We start from the raw sequence: 18349 nt of genomic DNA on the forward strand, positions 1-18349 counted from the left end.
AGCAATGAAACAATCCTTGTTTGTTATGTGGATGTTTATTTAGCATTGATTTATATTCTGCACTCACCCTGCAAATGTTTAATATTCTTCAAACAAGTCCTTCCATATTCATGTTTCCTGTCTGGCATCAGCAGCCCAGTGACAGATCAAACTCCCTCTCACTGGACCTCTCTCTCTTTTCCGCTTTCTTCCTTGATCAGGACCAGTTCGAGAATCTCGACAAACACACGCAGTGGGGAATCGACTTCCTAGAGCGCTATGCAAAGTTCGTCAAGGAGCGTCTGGAGATCGAGCAGGTCTATGCAAAGCAGCTACGGTGAGCATCTAATAGGGGTTTTATTGTGTTAATAAAACATGAAATAAATAGGCTAATAAAAAGTGAATGATTTAAGTGAGTGGTACTGAAGCACTGATTCAGATTCAGTCTTTGTTGCCATGTTTCGAGAGGTGCACACAACTAGGCTACATACTTATAGAAACATCTGGGTTAATTTCTTGAACAACTAGCTGACTAATTGGTCACAAGGAAGCCCTGTATAGTATGATGATGAATTTGGTTGACTAGTCAATTAATAGTGACCAATCCCTGAAGTTTACAGGTATTGCACCAATCTATTAACAATTTCTTATCCTTAATCTGTGATTATCATAAAAAAACTGCTTGTTCATTGCAATCACACACAAAGTTCAGTTTGTTATTTAAAATTGCAATAATGTAATAATAGTATTTCCAATGTATGTATTTCCATATCGCACGTCATCAGCACGTTCCATGAGGCTATGCAGAGTTGTGGACAGAAAGTCACAGAGCGCAGCAAACAAACAGCAGCCACCTTTTAAAGTTTCCCCTAAACCAAAACAACAAGCTTATGCTGCGTTCACTCCATAACCACCATAATTAAGAGATGGCCACCCATGACGTCCTTAGACTCGGATTTATGCTTTTTTATTTCAACACTATCAACGCCGAAATAAATCTGCAGCAGTCAGGTGGTACAAGTCAGCGCTCTTTAAGTTGTTTACGTTCATTATTGTCATGTTATTTGCTTTGAGACACGAGGTAATGTAATGCCGTCTCTCTTGACGCTTTGCAGACTATGCTCTGGCTGTGCGGAGTGTTCATGTGTTTTGGAGGAGGCGTGGCTTTGGAGATGCTCTGAAGGGAGGGTGGGATCTTATGATTTCAAAGCTAGCTTGCTACTGCTAGCTGCTCTAAAATTGCCCACCTTACCTTTAAGTAAATTAATGTTGTTGCTAGTAAGAACAAAAACATAATATACAGTAGTTCATCAGCCTAACTGTACATTTTTAACCACTTTTTGCACATTATTATAGTGTTCAACTGGTGTGCAATCTCAGGTGTTTTTTTAAGTTGGAACAATCCGTTTTATAATAGGGCTTTAATTGTCCTAATGAGCACATCTGCCTTGACCCATGTTATTGTTTTTTTTTTTTTTTTTTTTTTTTAAATCATTCCCTTATGTGGTAATATTGCTTTTTGCCTTGGGATTCAGCGTGAGGGTGAGAGACACATCGGGTCAAAAATCCCTGCAGGCTCCAAGTTGTAAGATTTGATATGAGATCAAACTGAGAATGAGAGACACACTGTGTTTTCGCCAAAGGGGCACGCATTGACTGCAGCTGGGGCCTTCTCTCCTCTCCTATCCTCACCTCTCCTCTCCCGGGATGTCTTGGTCCCTGTGGACGTTTTGCTGTTGCCTGGATACGGTTATAGAGTCGCTTCTCTTCCCCCCTCTCAAATCTCATTGTAGGTTCTAGTGTAGTACCACATTCATTCTACCTGACAGGTCCCACAATGCTCTCTAAACCCCCGCTGAGACGCGGACCGTCACACATGGCAACACCATGACGGTTTTCTCTCTCAAGGGTAGTTTCCGTAGTGAGGGGTGAATGGAGCCAAAGAACATTATTCTTGTTTGATTTTTTAATGTCATTTATCAGTAAAAAAAAAAAATTAATAATCAAATAATAATGAAACAATAATAATAATAATCTGTTTCCATACATACAATCAAAACAAATCATATATTTAGAATTAATATATTCTTATATTCTTATAAATATTTATATATTTATTACAAATGCAATCATTCATTGCAATTAATTAAATTATTTAATCTGTTAATCTAATAGCCAGATTAATTCAATTAATATGTTTATCTAATAGCCAGATTAACAGATTAACAAAACCTTTTTTTAATGCAAAATACCATTGTGTGCATTCACCGTAATATAAATTATTCATACAATGAGCATGTTTACATGCACACCAATACGCTGATAACAACAAAAAATCTGATTTATCGGTTTACATGCAAATCAACAACCTGGAGATGCAAGTAAACCATGTTTACAAGACTATTAAGAAGCAGGTTATTACCCGGTTGTGACGTCAAAATGTAAGCATCATGTGTTTCACTGAGAGTATTATATTTATTATGCAAGTTGTGATTTTAAATAAGCTAAAGCATTACAAACCCCCAGAGTATTTCACAATTTCAGTGGGAAACTTTGACTCATTCTCCTCTCATATTTGAACTGTACTACCTGTCCTTTGGCTGCATTAGATGAGAACACATTTTATATATATTTCTTGGGTCAAGAAAAAGTCTGAGTTTGCGATATTTCTCCTCCCCTACCACAAAACACTTACTGGATGTGCTTAAATCTGCTGTATAAGGATGCTTTCCTGTCACACTTATCACACATGCGCACTTCTATAAGCTGGCAGAACACAGGTTAAGGTGTTTACATGCTGGGCGAAATCGGGGTTAGGGGCAAAAATCTAGCTGTGTCGATCAGTTTATTCTTAAGCCGTTCATGACCTTATGCTGTTAAAGGAAAACGGTTTAACGCGTTTACGTGCCCTCACTCATTATTGGTTTATTAAGCATAATCGGTTTGACACGCAGCATGTAAATGCACTCATTGACAAAAAAAATTGGACTGTATTCCCACCTCTACTATTTATTGTCTGTTAAAAAAGGGTTTTAACATTACACTTTGAAGTGCTCATAACATACAGTATGTTTCTTTTCACATCAGAACAAGTAAATCTTTGTTGATTATCAGTTTGATGCTTGTGTTTTTGCTGCATCTGAAAAAGGATGCTGAGGCACTTGAGTGCAAACCTATCATAACCAGACTAAAAGAGAAGGGAAGTGAGTTTTTGTTTGATCTGTTTCATGAAGTGGATTTGAGGAAGCTTTAATAAAGGAAGTGCCAAACATCATTAATTCAGCTCGATGGGGGTCTGGGTTGTCTTCCTCCCTGAGCACACTCAACGGACCCCCCACACCATCCCCCATTCCATGGCGGAGCACAGCAGTAGAGCCTCTCTCCAGAGCTCCCACTGAAGATTCGTTTCTGTGTTCATTCCCTTGAGTTTATATTGCGTGGGACGGGGGGAGAAGGAAGACAGATTAGCATACCATCACTTGTTTTGCCTGTTTACCGTGGCCTACTTTAATTCTCTGATGCATAAAGTAAACACACTAGACAGACTCCTTGTTCTCCTCATGGTTGTGTGAATAACTTTAGTTTTGATGTTAAGGGATATCCTAATCCCCAATGAGTGCTTTTTGTTTGATCTATTCAGAACATGAGCAGTTTTTCTCTGAGAGTTCTAAAAAGTTCTTTTTGTTGCCCAACAGGAGTCTGGTTAAGAAATATTGCCCCAAGCGCTCCAAAGAGGATGAGCCCAGGTGAGTTAAATTGCAAACATTTGCTTGCTCCAAAGATTTTTAAGTGGTTATTTTGACTGCTATTTATGGTTTTAATGGCAGCTAACAAAAACATGATTTGGATATAGCATATAATAGGCTGTTACATGTATCTTTAGAATGCTTGATTCTGATTGGCCAGTCCAGGCATTATCTTGGTCAAATATTCAAACTGTTTAATTGATCGTTGTCCCGAGAACAAGACTGATTTCCTACTTAGCTAGGCTAGTCTCGTGTCTCTCATATCACTCTGAAGTCTCTTTCCTCATAGATAGTCAATATCTGTCTAAAACTAATACAAATATTATTGTTAATTGAATACAATACAATATAAATAATAGTATATGAAAAAACTGGAAATAATTAAAAACTGAACTAAAACTGAAAGACAAAATAAATTAAACCCACATGGTAAAAACAAAACAAAAAAACTTAAAGGTCCCATGGCATGAAAATTTTAACATTAATATGAGTTCCTCATATTAACATTAATATGAGTTCTATCCAAGCCCTGGGTATCCTGCTCTGCCTTTGAGAAAATGAAAGCTCAGATGGGCCAATCTGGAATCTTCCCTATATGTCGTCATACGGGGAAAGGTTACCTCCCCTTTACCTTTGCCCGCCCAGAGAATTTGGCCCGTCCATGAGAAAATGAGCTAGGACCGTGCGAGCGCGATATTGTTTTTTCCTCGAGAGACATTATGGCTTGCAAACAAGCGAACCATGGCAGTTGCTCAGTGTTTGGCTGTACAAATGAACATCAGGAGTAAATCATGGGTTATGTGTAATATGACTTCAATATACGTGGACAACTTTGTCATTAAAAAGGAGTCAGAGTACAGTCTTCTGTAAACTACAAAGATTACTGATGTAGATGCTAATACAGCTTTAGAACGATAGCAAATCAGAGCAACATGAAAAGCCAACAACGTAGGCTAGCGTTTGCTACTTGATAATAACTGTAACAGCATGCATAAACAAACCAACTAAAGTACCGTATCCAGACACAATATTTTAAACTAACCATTCGGAGACGTCCTGCTGTAACCGCTGAGTTGCAACTTCTTCAGGTGCTTCTCCAAACTGGAAAGCTTGAACGACTGCGTGTCTACGAGCCATTGCGATACATCCACTCACTGTAAACATTAGCGCATGGTACCGTGGCTGCAAGCTGGTCAAGGCCACACCCCCACCCTGCACCTTGCCCCGCAAGGCCACACCCCCACCCTGCACCTTGCCCCGCCTCTCTCCTCCTCATTAGCATTTAAAGCTACAGACACAGAAATGGCACGTCCTAAGGAAAGCTCATTGTGGGGCTGGCTCGTAGTGGCTGTAATTCTTCACCAAGGTTGAATTTCGGGAGAGAGACTTCAGATGCAGTGTTAGGGGACCACTAAGGCCTATATTAAAGCATCCAAAAAGCAGCATGTCATAGGACCTTTAAAATGATTACTATACAAATAAAACTAAAAGCTAATTCAAATATTAATAAAAAAATATTTTAGTATTGAGTAATACTAAAATTCGATATTCTAATACACTCAAACTGTTAGATATATTCATTACCGTTGGATTCAATGACAGAATGAAATCCATTTGTTTCACTACAACATTTTATACATTCTTACTTTTAGCTCATGGCATTATTTCACTGTACATTTTGGCTGTAGTTGCTTTCTTAACCAGCATGTTTCTACCCTGTTGGCTCTAGATTACGGTTGAAAGCAGAAACGGGGGAGTATACGATGGGTGTCAGCTCGAGTCCCTCCCAGATCCCGTAATGAATTCCATTAGATAGGCATAATTTCTCCCAGCCTGTGTTTTTGTCCCAGGACATTCCTCATGTAGTGTACAGACAGCCCGCTGATTAGAACTCAACCCTGGAGGTGGGGGGGACATTTGCTTTGGACAAAAACATCTCCGTCCAGCCCTCGCAATACACACACATCCCTAAAGAGGAGAGACGAACATCTTTTTGTGTGTTTGTAAAGGGGGATTTTTAATATAGTGAGCTAGTCATGCCTTACAGGCTGGCCCTTAGTCAATATCAACATACAGATAGACTAGAGACTTCCGGCCCCCAGGGGCCATGGCGGCAACCTGAGGAGAAGCTGTGTGCGACTGCTGATAAACGCAATTCATTTTTAATGAGGGCATTGAATGTCCAAGAAATTGTCCCATATCAGAACGTAAACCTTTAGTTCAGAGGCAAGAAGTTCAAAAGTTCTACAAATACATATTAAGGTCTTTTAAAGTTTTCTAATATATCTAAATGTGATGGCAGTGGGTTTTACACTGACAATTCAATTGTTTATGTCAGCATTATATTAGCTACCCTGCTTTGGTCTTTGAAAAAAAAGAAAAAACCAACAACGAAACATATCAGTTGACTACTAATGCTTATATTCATTTTGTCATTTTAACGAATCGAAATAAGCTTGCAAAATGGCAAAATTTGATTTATTTAATGGAACTGGATATTTTTGGCAAATATCAAATTGAAAGATCATATAGTTTTTATTGCAGTGCTGTAAGAATCATGTCTTTTTATTTTTTTGTCTCTAAAACAATTAAATAAGTAAAAAAGTCAATAATATTTTGATTTTGCCATGGAAACAATCATTGATGCTGATATGGAGCTAAAAATAAACGAACAAGATTATATGTAGTATTTTTTTCATTGTATATTTTCCTCCGGCAGGTTCACATCCTGTATGTCATTCTACTCCATACTGAACGAGCTGAATGACTACGCAGGTCAGCGAGAGGTCGTTGCCGAGGAGATGGGGCACAAAGTGTATGGGGAGCTGATGAGGTACTCACAGGACCTGAAGGCTGAGAGGAAACATGTGAGTGCCAAATACATACACCTGAGACACTGGTGCAGTTCAAGACAAGTTGTATTTAAACATTTGTTTGTTGTGTCTGATCAACAGCATCTCCAGGAGGGACGGAAGACCCAACAGTATCTAGACCAGTGCTGGAAACACATGGACAATGTAAGTAATGTACTGGTACTGGTACTGGTATTGGTTCAAAAAGAAATCAGTGCTGAGTACACAATCTGGACTTATGTGCAGTCTGTATGGTAGGCTTGTGTGTATGCTCATACATCCTTGTTAATCAGGCATTTTTCATTATTTTTTACTTATTTTGTTGTAATTTAATTAGTGACTTTACTTTTAATAAATAATTATAATAATAAATAAAAAATAATAAAAAAAAAACAATGCCGTGTTTACATAAATATTTAGAGATAATTTTACATTGTTTTATTATCCAATGGCATGTTGTTATTTTATTTTTTTTGTACATTGGAAATAGGTAGCAAGAAGCATGAAATTTCACTTGTATGGGTATCAACCACAGAAAGTTGTTGTAGTTTTCATTAATATTTTGAATTAACTTTGATTTTCTTATTTTCAGTTTTCCTTTTCTCAATTTAATTTTATGTGCTTTGTCATTTTTGTTAGCTGTTTTTTAAATACAATTTAAAAGAAAGTAGAACTTTTCTATTTAGTTTGAATTTATTTTTGTTTTAGTTTGAGTAATTTTAATACTTAAACTTATTTTATTCCAGTTAGTTGCAATTTCTAATTTTTTTTGTAGTTGTTCTTCTAATATCTATATTATATTTTATTTCAGCTTTATTTCAATGAACAAAAGCTATTCTTAATGTGCTTTTCCATTTGACTGTGCTACTTTTCCATTGTTTTCCAATGTGAACGTGCACTAGACGGACATCTTTAACCGTGCGCTTTTTTCAATCTACTGATAGAATTCAAGGTACTGGTATCAAACACAGAGAGTTTGGAATAGCATCAGCCCTATTTAAGATTGGTTGTGTTTGTACTGCTAGTTGCACAGTTGTGTTTGTGTCTGAGTGCAAGTGACCGATTCACAACCTCTCCTCCAGCTGTGACCTGGGGTCCAGATTTATACAGATCCAGATGACTGTGTGTGTTTATATGCAAGTATAAAACAGAAGAAGTGACAAAGACTGTTGGCAGTGCACAAATGGAAACCTTCCTGCGCCACATTCATCTTCTCAAGCTCTTTCTTTCCATTCTCCCTCTCGCTCCAATTGATACCCTGCACTGCATTCCTGCATCCTGTACGTTTCCTGTCTGTCAGTGCGTCTCATAGAGTATTTTGCAGCTTTTAGGTTGCTGCAGCTTAAGGCCAGCAACAGCTGAATCTGGCGTTGAGAATGACCATGTCGTAATAACATAGGTATTCCTCTTTCTTGCACTGTCACGAAATGAAACACAGATGCTCTGGAAGCAGTTACACAAATTTCATTATCGCTCTCACTCTCAGTACTGTTTTGGATGTTTGTTTTTAAGATTATCTGTATTTATGTTGCTACTAGATCAAATCCTGACAGTTTTTTATGCAGGGAGGATTGCTAATGCTCACATAGCAGTGCAGGAAATGTTTCATGCCTGTTTTGAGAGCCCATCAACACGTGTGTCTCCTTTTCCGTATGGATTTCACAGAGTAAAAAGAAGTTTGAACGGGAATGCAGAGAGGCAGAAAAATCACAAATGATCTACGACAGGCTAGACAATGACATCAACGCCACAAAGTCAGAGGTGGAAAAGGTAGTTTCTGTGATCCTGATGTACTCTACACAAATTCTTATAATTATTGACTGAACGTCGTCTGAACCATTTTGTAAAACCATTGTAAAATAGCACTTGAATGCAGTTTCTGGCCTAAGACTGGAAGTCGTCCTGAGGCCTGAGCTGTATTCCTGAAGCATTAGTAATACAGATGACCATTCATTCTGTCTTAGGCGAAGTCCCAGCTGTATCTGAGACAACACATGGCGGAGGAGAGCAAGAACGAGTATGCAGCCCAGTTGCAGAACTTTAATGCTGAACAGTGGAAACATTTCAACGTGGCCATCCCTCAAATATTCAAGGTGATGATTTCCCCGATCTTTAGTTTCTGATATTTTAATTGAAATGTTTTAGAGTTCTTGAAGTTTATTAAACTTTTCTATTGTTTTTCTATGTAAACATTCACTAGACGGTGTGTGCTTTTTTTTTTTTCAATCTACTGACCTGCGTCTCGTGTTTTTAACAGCAAAAATGCTTTCTGTGTGAACTCCTCCCTTAAAGGTTGTCTGTTTAGTTAACAAATAAAGCACTGTAATAGATTGCATTTGGTTTGTGACCATCCACAGAAAAGATCTAATAAATCAAAACGTCTCATTGTAGTTTTGTTTATGTAGTTCTGTAACCTCTGTGTTCATGTGCTTGTAGAATCTGCAGGACATGGATGAACGGCGGACGGTCAAGCTTGGGGAGACGTACCGGAGTTTTGCCGAGGTGGAACGAAGAGTCATTCCCATTGTCTCAAAATGCCTGGAGGGCATGGTGACCGCTGCTAAAAATGTGGATGAGCGTAGGGTAAGTGCTGAAACACTTAAGACTTTTAAGAGCCATACAAAAAGGAATTGAGTACTAGTAAAACATCTATAAATTCTATTATGAAATATTAGCAATATATAAAAGTTCAAAAGTTTGGAACCAGTAAATGCTTTTTTTTAAAGAATTTAATACTTTTTTCAACATAAGTTACCGTAAAGACATTTTACAAAAAAGTATCATGGTTTTCCAAACATTTAGCAGCACAACAATGTTTTCAACATTGTTAATAAGAAATGTTTATTGAGCCACAAATCGGCATTGATTGCAAATTCAGCTTTGCAATCAAAAGAACAAATTACATTTTAAAAATAGTAAACAGTTATTTTGTATTGTTATAATATTTTATAATATTACTGATTTTACTGTATTTCTGATCAAATAAATGCAGCCTTGGTGAGCACAAGAGAGCTTCTTTCAAAAACAACCAAAAAATCTCTAAACTGCTAAACATCTAACGTGCTTTGATTACCACCCTTCATCCATTGGTTCAGTTCTCCCTGATGTCATTTTGTACCTACGATCTTGATGATAGCTCCAGTCCACTACACTGATAGAAAGAAGGGAGGATTGGAGACGGCGAGTAGGCGGGAGGAAGTGAGGGAGTGGATGATTGGGAGCATGGGAGGATGAGAGAATCAAGTTGCTCATTTTCTTAGTGCTGTCGCCAGCGCTGATGCTTATGAAAAGGTCGCGTGTGGCTCCGCAACCGCTGATTACATTTTTATCTGCCCCATTTAGTCTCCCTCTCTTGCTTTCTTTTTCTGTCCTGGACTTGTTCAAAAGGTTGGGGTTGATAAGGTTTTTTTATGTTTCTTATGCTCACCAAGGCTGCCTTTATGATCAGTAAAAGCAGCAATATGTGAAATATTATTACAATTCAAAGGCACAGCATATAACTTTTTTGCTTTCTTGCAGTTAAACAAAACTGCATGCATTTTGCGGCAGAACATTGTTTTGGTTGTGCTACGGCTCTGCGCGACTGTGCAGATGAATAAGACCCTTAACAATAGATAATGCTTTACAATGAATTCTCTGAACTGTTAAAGAGCTTATCTGTTCAGTAAAATACCTTACTCCCTTGTTGAGTAATAAAACACCATCTCTGTCGCTTTTACAACATTTCAAATCCTTCAGTTCTCCTTTCACCATCTCCGAAAAGCCAAGCCAATGTTGATTCTTGTTTTATTACGAGCTTAGCCATGTTCTCTTTTTGCCAGCAGACTCTCCTCTGTTCTGCGTGTTTTTTAAATGGCTGAATCCTCTGAGGTTCAAGGTCAACCTTTCTCACTCGTTGTGACAACTAACCTATGCCACTCCGACATCATGCACACATCAAAGTAGCTGGAGAAACTTTTTTTATTTACCGGATGTGATGTGGAACGCACAGACGAGTGACGCATGTATGCAATTTCCCATGAAAATCATCCTGCTGGGTCTAAATTGTAAACACTTTCAATTGGCTTTCCATAGTGGATCAGGGTAGGAGAGATTGATGATATATTGACTCATTGAACAAAGTAAGTTCACCTTTAAAATGTTTTTTAAAATGAATTTTATTCCTGTGATGGCAAGACTGAATTTTCAGCATCATTACTCCAGTCTTTAGTGTCACATGATTCTTCAAAAATCATTCTAATATGCTGATTTGGTGCTCAAGAAACATTTATTATTAATATCAATGTTTAACAGTTGTGCCGTTTAATATTTTTTGTGGAACCAGTGATACTTTTTTTTTCAGGATTCTTTCGAAATTTCAGAAGAACCGCATATATTTTGAAATAGAAATGTTTTGTAAGTGTAAAAGTTGTCACTTTTGATCAATTTTAATACATATTTGCTGAAAGGAAAAACTTACTGACCCCAAACTTTGTACAAAATGTATATAGAACTTCCAAGAAATGCTTTAACTTGGAGTCAAACCATTCTTAGCAAAAACAACTTTTAACTTTGCGTGTTCAATACCTTGGAGATTTTTTTATATAAATAGCTAAAAGTAACTTTTAGTGTAGCCTAAGCCTTATATACTGATACTTCCAGCCTCCCACTATCCATTTGTTAGCAATTTTTACATCGTAACTTTCATTTTCGAGAGAATCTCTATTATTTATGAACCACTATATGCGCAGCCTCAAGTGGGTGCGAATCAATTTAAGTTAATGGCCCTACCAACTTTCTGACCAGATCTAGTTGAACATATAACAATCTGTACATATAACAAAACTATTTAGCAACTCCTAGCTAGGTTAGGATACCCCTCCAGATCTCTTAAATAATTTAGGATTGAAGACCAACTAATTTATGCACAACTCTTTCTTTATTCTTGGAACAATTCTGCGATTACGTTTTGACGAATTACTGTAATTTTAAGGTGGCAGCTTGAAGATTCTACTCAGAGCTGTTCATATCCTCAGACCCATAACACCATGCCACTCTTGTTTTTCCTATTTTCCCCTTGCTTCCTGACTCCAATGGTCGGTACTCGACCTGCCCAATGACGAACCATTCGGGTCTGATTATGACCTGATTCTGTTCACGGTTTTATTTATGGGCTTGCTTACGTTGTTTTGGGATTTCCTAATGCCCTCTGCTCGAATCCTGAGGTCAAGAGAGCCTCATAGAGGCTGTTAAACGGGTGACATGGAGCCAGAGCTCTTTTGTAATGCTACCACACCCTGGTCAAACACAGTCATTCCAGACCAGCTAACCATCTTTCCTTGTGCCTACTTTCACAGTTTACAAACACTATAGTACTCACTGTACTTCATACAATGGCCTTAAATCACACTTTTTTTTATTATTATTGTTTTTTCCTCTATAGAATATTACTGCTACAGGTATGGACTGGTAACCAGAAGGTTGCTGGTTCAGTCCCTGAAATGAACAAACCATGAGCTTACACCATTATGCTCACGTTACTGTTTCTAAGGTTAGCTTAGTAACTGAGTTGAGTATTGATGTTCAAGAGGGCAAATAAATAAAGGTTTAGTAGTAGTCGAGAAAGAGATATGTTCTGCTGGTGACAGAGTTCAAGGAAATTGTGTTTCTTTCGTTTAAATGAAATCTACTCTGGCATTCAAAAGTTTAGGGCTTGTTTAAGATATTTATGTTTCTGAAAGTAGTATCTTATGGTCCCCGAGGCTACATTCTACGTTTTCTATTCGAATAGATTCTAAAATGTATATATTTATTCATTTTCAGCATCATTACTCCAGTCTTCATTATCACATGATCCTCCAGAATCATTTTTATATGCTGATTTGGTTCCCAAAAAATAAAAGTATTAATTTCTTTAAAAAAAAAAAAACTTTTGAAAGGTAGTGTATTATACTTGCACTTGGCTCTAAATAAAGCATACCAAGCACGCTAAGCATATTGTTGTTGTCCCACAGGATTCTGGGATTGTAGTGGAGTCGTTCAAGTCGGGGTTTGAACCCCCGGTTGATTTCCCTTTCGAAGACTTCAGTCAGAACATCCAGCGAACAGGATCAGATAGCACCATCGGGACCCCCAAAACAGAGGGAGGCAAACCGGACCCCAAACACGCGATTAGCAGGACCAAAAACAAACTCTGGCTTTTTGGGAAGAAACCCAAGGTATTTTCATTGTTCAGCAACTTCTGTTCCATTGTAAAGCTCATTTGCTATGAATAGGTAATAAATTAAAAGCCCACATGACCGTCAGGCGCTCTGCTTTGGCTTGTGTGAACAGTAAAGGATTATATGGCTAGGTAAAACTTTAACTTCTGCTTTCAGACCTATGCTGTCAGTACCAACATAAACTTCCTGACCCTTTTGTCTTTTTTTAAGAACATTTCACATTTTTTCCTTCCCTTGAAAGCAGTTCTTGTTTTTAAAAACCCTTCATTGTAATGAAAGTTAACACTTGCTTATAAAGCTACATTTAACCAGATAGACTTCATTCAGTCAGTCATTTAACTAGGGATTGTAGATTTGCGTGTTCGTTTGTTTGTGTTTGGCTATTAGTTCACCTGAAATCTTTGTTGTCCCAGCTTCCCCCATCCAACCCTCCTCCTTCCCGCCCAAGTATCCCCTCTGGCAATATCCAGCCTCCTAAATTCACAAAAGAGCGAAAGGCTAACCATCAAACTGAAGTGAGAAATGCAAAATCTATGATTCCATCCTTCCGAACTGTGAAAAGAGGGGTAAGAGTCGGCCTGGTGTGTGTGGGTTTGCCGTGATTATGACATTAGCGCTTGCCGCTTGTGCTTGGGCCGGTTTCTCTCACCCAAGGTTTAGCTAATTCCTGCACGCGGGGAAACAGCGAAATATGATTCTTTTGAGTGAAGGAATAAGGCTTTATCTGGGTCCAAAGAGCTGTGCCCATCATTTTTTTTTAAGTTTGATTTGTTGCGTAAATCAGTGGAACACGGTGGTGGAAGTGTTGGGTGGGTGAATTTTTTTTTTCTTCTTGCTTTATTTTTAAAAGCGCATGCTAGTTTGCATATTACTTAATACAGCTCAGTAGCTCTTTCTGTAAACCTGTTCACACTGACATTGATGTTACAAGTTGCTTTGTGTGCAACTAAACCTTTTTTTACATTGAGATGATTGCTGTTGCTCATTTCTCTTATTGAAAATTGATGACTTGTAATTACTTGAACTCTGTAAATCGCTGTCATTGTGAACACGCTGTAAAACAGACATGAGAAGGGAAGTACATTTACAAATATTAGGGGGTTTTCTTCTGAATATACATGAACATAGTCTGGGAGATTTACGGTTTCGAAAAACTCTCCTTTGAAGATCTTTTAAATCCTGAACAAAGCTTTTTGGATAAATACCAAACTGATTTTGTTCACCAAAAATGTTTAACATCCAGCTGTAAATCTCTTTGTAGAAAAATGCCCGTCCATACAAGTCCATCCTATTGTAAACAACAGAGCGAACGATGACCGCTCACGTACAGTTTGATGAGGACGCAAGGAGATTTTTGCCAAGGTTTAACATTTGTGAACGTCTTTTCAACTATCCGGATACAACTATTCTGAAATCTCACAAGCGTCATCTTTGTTTCCTTAACATTTTCTTGGCCTGGTACATCATTGTGCAACAAACCAACTGAATATTTGCAAATTTATCAAGTTATTATAGATGCATATTGGATTGCTGTCATTAGTTAATCTGTTGTGGTGGCAACTCTAACACTCTGCCGACGGCCATAATAATGGATTACCTTTTCCTAGTAGTTCAGAATAACTGATTCGAAAACCAAATGCCACTATATTACCTGTTCTTCTTTTTGCTTCTACTTTATAACCTAGCTTAAATGGAAATGTTGAAAACAAAGATGAGGTTGTGGTTTCAGGCTGGTTCAGGTTTTTAACCAGACTTCCAAAATGTCTCTTTTGTGGTATTAACAATGTTGGACTAACATGAACTGCGCTGGAACTGCAGTAGGTCAGACCTCGATTAAGACCTGCTTTATCCTGATGGTGCCGTTCTGTGTGAACGTGACTAAAATCGTCAGTCAAAAATGCATTCGATTGACTGATGTTGATGAGCGATTTGTTGTCTTTGTTTCTTTTTGAAATGGCGTGACCTAACCTTAACCTCTCAGTGGTCTTTAAAGCTGGTAAGTGATGTGTGTTTTGGACTGCTGTAGTATAGATATGAAGTTTGAAAATAGACTTGAGTGTTTAGTTCTAGGATGCTATGACTGCATTGAAACCCCCTCCTTCCTCATTCTGTACAGCTTAAAGATGTCTTTCTTATAGTGTGGCTAAATGTTTATAAACTTTCGGATGAATTGCAAAATTGGAATGTATTCAAACTAACAGGCCCATTAAGCTCTAGGAAGGACATCTCTCTCTAGAGCGACTGTCTACCACATGCACTGCAACTGTGTCTGGAATAACCTATATTTGTACAGGCGCCAACACTAGAGGATCTCAGCCATCTTCCCCCTGAACAGAGACGCAAAAAACTTCAACAGAGGATCGATGAGCTAAATAAAGAACTACAGAAAGAAATGGACCAAAGGTAGATTATAAAGCAATTTCGTCACATGAGCAGAAAGACCAGAATTTTATTACATACTAAAAACTTTAATTTAGCATAATGTATTTGAAAATTAAATAGCTATTATTGATTTTTTCTGTTTGTTTGCATCGATGCACGATAACAGCTTAAACCATTTCAAACCTATTAAAGAGCTAGAGAACAATATCTCAAAATCATAATTGTCCTTGTCACAGAGATGCTCTTAACAAAATGAAAGATGTCTATGAGAAGAATCCTCAGATGGGAGATCCTGGAAGTCTCCAGCCCAAGATTTCAGAGACCATATGCAACATGGAGAAACTCCGCTCTGAGATCCATAAAAATGAGGTAACCTTCCCTGAGGAATGACTTATTGTTGCAGTCTTATAAGGAAGCACAGCCTCCGGGAATGTACATCTGGATAAATTTGAGATAAAACAGCTGAGCAGCTCTGTGTGCCGCCGCCATCTAGTGGAGGAACGGACCTGATGCGGATGCTGCATCACATGAAATGATTGAAAATGACTATTTATTTGGACATGAACCCCTCCTCACCTGTCTCTCTTCATCTCAGAGTTGGCTGGCAGAGGTTGAAGGGAAGCATGGATCCCGTGGTGAGCGGCGGCCCAGTGCGGATGTGAACCACCACACACCCCACGGCAGAGAGAGGTCTGGATTTCCTGATTACATTATCTGCATTCTCAATATAGACAGACTATAATGTATATATCCTGTATACAGTCGTCCCTTTAACGAGTGCCTGACCCACTCGTAGAAGAGTTATTGAGCTGTTCTTGCTGTTCTACACGATTTTTCTTGATCTAAATGAGTAGAAAGGCATCATAGCAGTGATTTAAAGAGGTGGATGCTGGGATCATAATATCCCGACATGGAAATATATATATTAAATTATAGTGTGATAACGTCCATTTTCTGATAATCCATAGAAATATACCCTACTGTTCAAAAGTTTGAGGTCAGTAAACATTTTTTTTTTTAATAAATTCATATTTATTCAGCAGAGACACAATAAAAATATGTTTACAATGTTAAAACTAGCAAATAAATTCTGTTCCTTTAAACTCTATTCATCACAGAATCCTGAAATATTAAGCAGCACTGTTTACAACATTGATTTCTGAAGGATCATGTGACCCTGCAGACTTATTATGATGCTTAATAGACTTAATAATGCTGAAATTCAGCTTCGCCATCACAGGAATAAATTACACTTTAAAATATATTCAAACACACAGTTATTTTAAACTAATAATATTTCACAAAATTACTGTTTTACTGTATTTTTGATCAAATAAATGCAGCTTTAGTGAACATAGGCGCTTTCACACTTGGTTCGATTGCCTGTTCCGAACCCGAGTTCGATTGCTCCCCCCTCCCCCTGCCACCGATGGACTGTGTTCACATTATATTATTTCTATCCGAACCGCGGTACGCTTGCGTCATCAGGCTGCAGCTGGCGTAATGGTGTTGCTTGGTAACCGCGAATGAAAAGGCGCCCAAATGGATAGACTTGCTCGGTTGACATTTTTTCTTCTTCTTTTTTTTAACCTTTGGTTTTGTTTTCAACATAGACATACAGAAACACACTTGCGTCTGTCTGTCGCAAAAAATCTGAAAACGTTTCAAAGACAGCGGGCTCTCCGCCGAAAACACATTATACGTCAACAATAGCGGTTTGGTTCGATTGCGTTGCGTTCATATCAGCAGCCGAGTTCACATGAACCGTACCCCAGACCACCTTTTTAAGTGGTCTCGAGTACGGTTCGCGGGTGCGCACCCGAGTTCGGAAGACAGCGTTCACATCATCCAAACGAGCCGAAGTCTGACGTCATTCGAACTCGGGTGCGCACCAAAAGTGCTAGTGTGAAAGCGCCCTTAAAGACTTTTTTTTTTAACCAAAAAATCTTTCTCATATTATTTTCTTTTCATTTAAGTCATGATGTACGTAAACCAAAAGATATACAACTAGTTGTACACTTTAGTTGAAAACACAAGATGCCAAACCATCATTTCATCAGTGCTTTGTGCATCCACACGTCACACCGCTGCCTCTGAACGTAAAGGCTCGTAATGGCTGTTGTTTTTCTCCTGTCTTTCAGCCCTGAAGGCAGTTACACAGATGATCACAGTCAGGAGCATCGGTCTCCACCGCAGCCAGACCCTCACGAATTTGATGACGAGTTTGACGATGACGATCCTCTCCCGGTCATCGGCCACTGCAAAGCTCTCTACTCTTTTGATGGTACAAAAACAGCTTGCTTTAAATGTTCCTCGTTTAGGACGAGTTAAGCGCTGTTGACAACGTTGTGGCATAATGTCGAGTATAAAGATCCAATTCTGCCCACAGGAATTACTATACAACAAAATGACAGATTTTTACTAAATAATTGACTTAAGATTTATGCTTTATGTTAATGTAATTACATTACAAATAATTTATTTAAATAAAACTTTTAGGCCTCCTCATCTCAGAACACTGGTTAAGGTATTAAAATCATTTTTTTCCTCAGGCTCTAACGAAGGCACGTTGGTTATGAACGAGAACGAGGTGCTGTACGTCATAGAGGAAGATAAAGGCGACGGATGGACGCGGGTTCGGAAAAATAGCGGAGTGGAGGGCTACGTCCCCACGTCCTACGTGGAGATCACACTGGAGAAAAACAGCAAAGGTGCGGTCACCTACATATGACATCACCCACGGCTTCACCACCTAGTTATGACATCATACATGGGGGAGCGTGTGTCAGATTTACCGTGACTCATCAAGCGCAGCTCATCTGACTGCCATATGCTTTTGTTCACTGTGTGAGCCCGAGGACAAACACACTCACACTGTCGAAAGTGACTATTTCCTCTACACTGCGACTGCTGCAGCGGATCAGTCTGTAGACTTGTAGAGTTTTTTATTGCTTTTTATTCCATTTTAATAAGTGTTTTTAATCAGTTTTATATCATTGGAGCAAAACTGAACAAAAAGCATTGGCTCCTTTTCAAATGCCTGTTTGTCTGAGAGATGAGTTCCTCATTATATTCGTGAGAGAACTTGTCAAACTTTAATCAGCTCTTAATTGTTAAGATTTATGTGTTTTTTTTATACATGTTGAAACTTAAGTACACTCTACTCGGAGCATCTCTGCATTGCTACTAC

At 38.4% G+C, this 18349-nt stretch overlaps 1 protein-coding gene across 4 annotated transcripts in view; it reads left to right on the forward strand.

Annotated features, from left to right (window-relative positions):
- The window catches only part of fnbp1l (formin binding protein 1-like), a 44822-nt gene that overhangs the window by 24803 nt on the left and 1670 nt on the right, over positions 1-18349 (forward strand). The window contains exons 2-15 of one of the 4 annotated variants that reach the window (XM_081348708.1): positions 201-316; positions 3675-3725; positions 6445-6592; positions 6680-6742; positions 8243-8347; positions 8542-8670; positions 9014-9160; positions 12571-12774; positions 13191-13343; positions 15071-15180; positions 15396-15528; positions 15755-15849; positions 17301-17443; positions 17712-17870. In XM_081348708.1, the coding sequence (XP_081204834.1) occupies positions 201-316; positions 3675-3725; positions 6445-6592; positions 6680-6742; positions 8243-8347; positions 8542-8670; positions 9014-9160; positions 12571-12774; positions 13191-13343; positions 15071-15180; positions 15396-15528; positions 15755-15849; positions 17301-17443; positions 17712-17870 (1756 nt within the window). Of the gene's footprint in view, positions 1-200; positions 317-3674; positions 3726-6444; positions 6593-6679; positions 6743-8242; positions 8348-8541; positions 8671-9013; positions 9161-12570; positions 12775-13190; positions 13344-15070; positions 15181-15395; positions 15529-15754; positions 15850-17300; positions 17444-17711; positions 18331-18349 lie in introns of those variants that run through there. The other 3 variants (XM_081348707.1, XM_081348709.1, XM_081348710.1) reach the window with 3 other exon arrangements.

Source organism: Scardinius erythrophthalmus, assembly GCF_964197995.2.
Source record: "Scardinius erythrophthalmus genome assembly, chromosome: 20".
NCBI lineage: Eukaryota > Metazoa > Chordata > Actinopteri > Cypriniformes > Leuciscidae > Scardinius > Scardinius erythrophthalmus.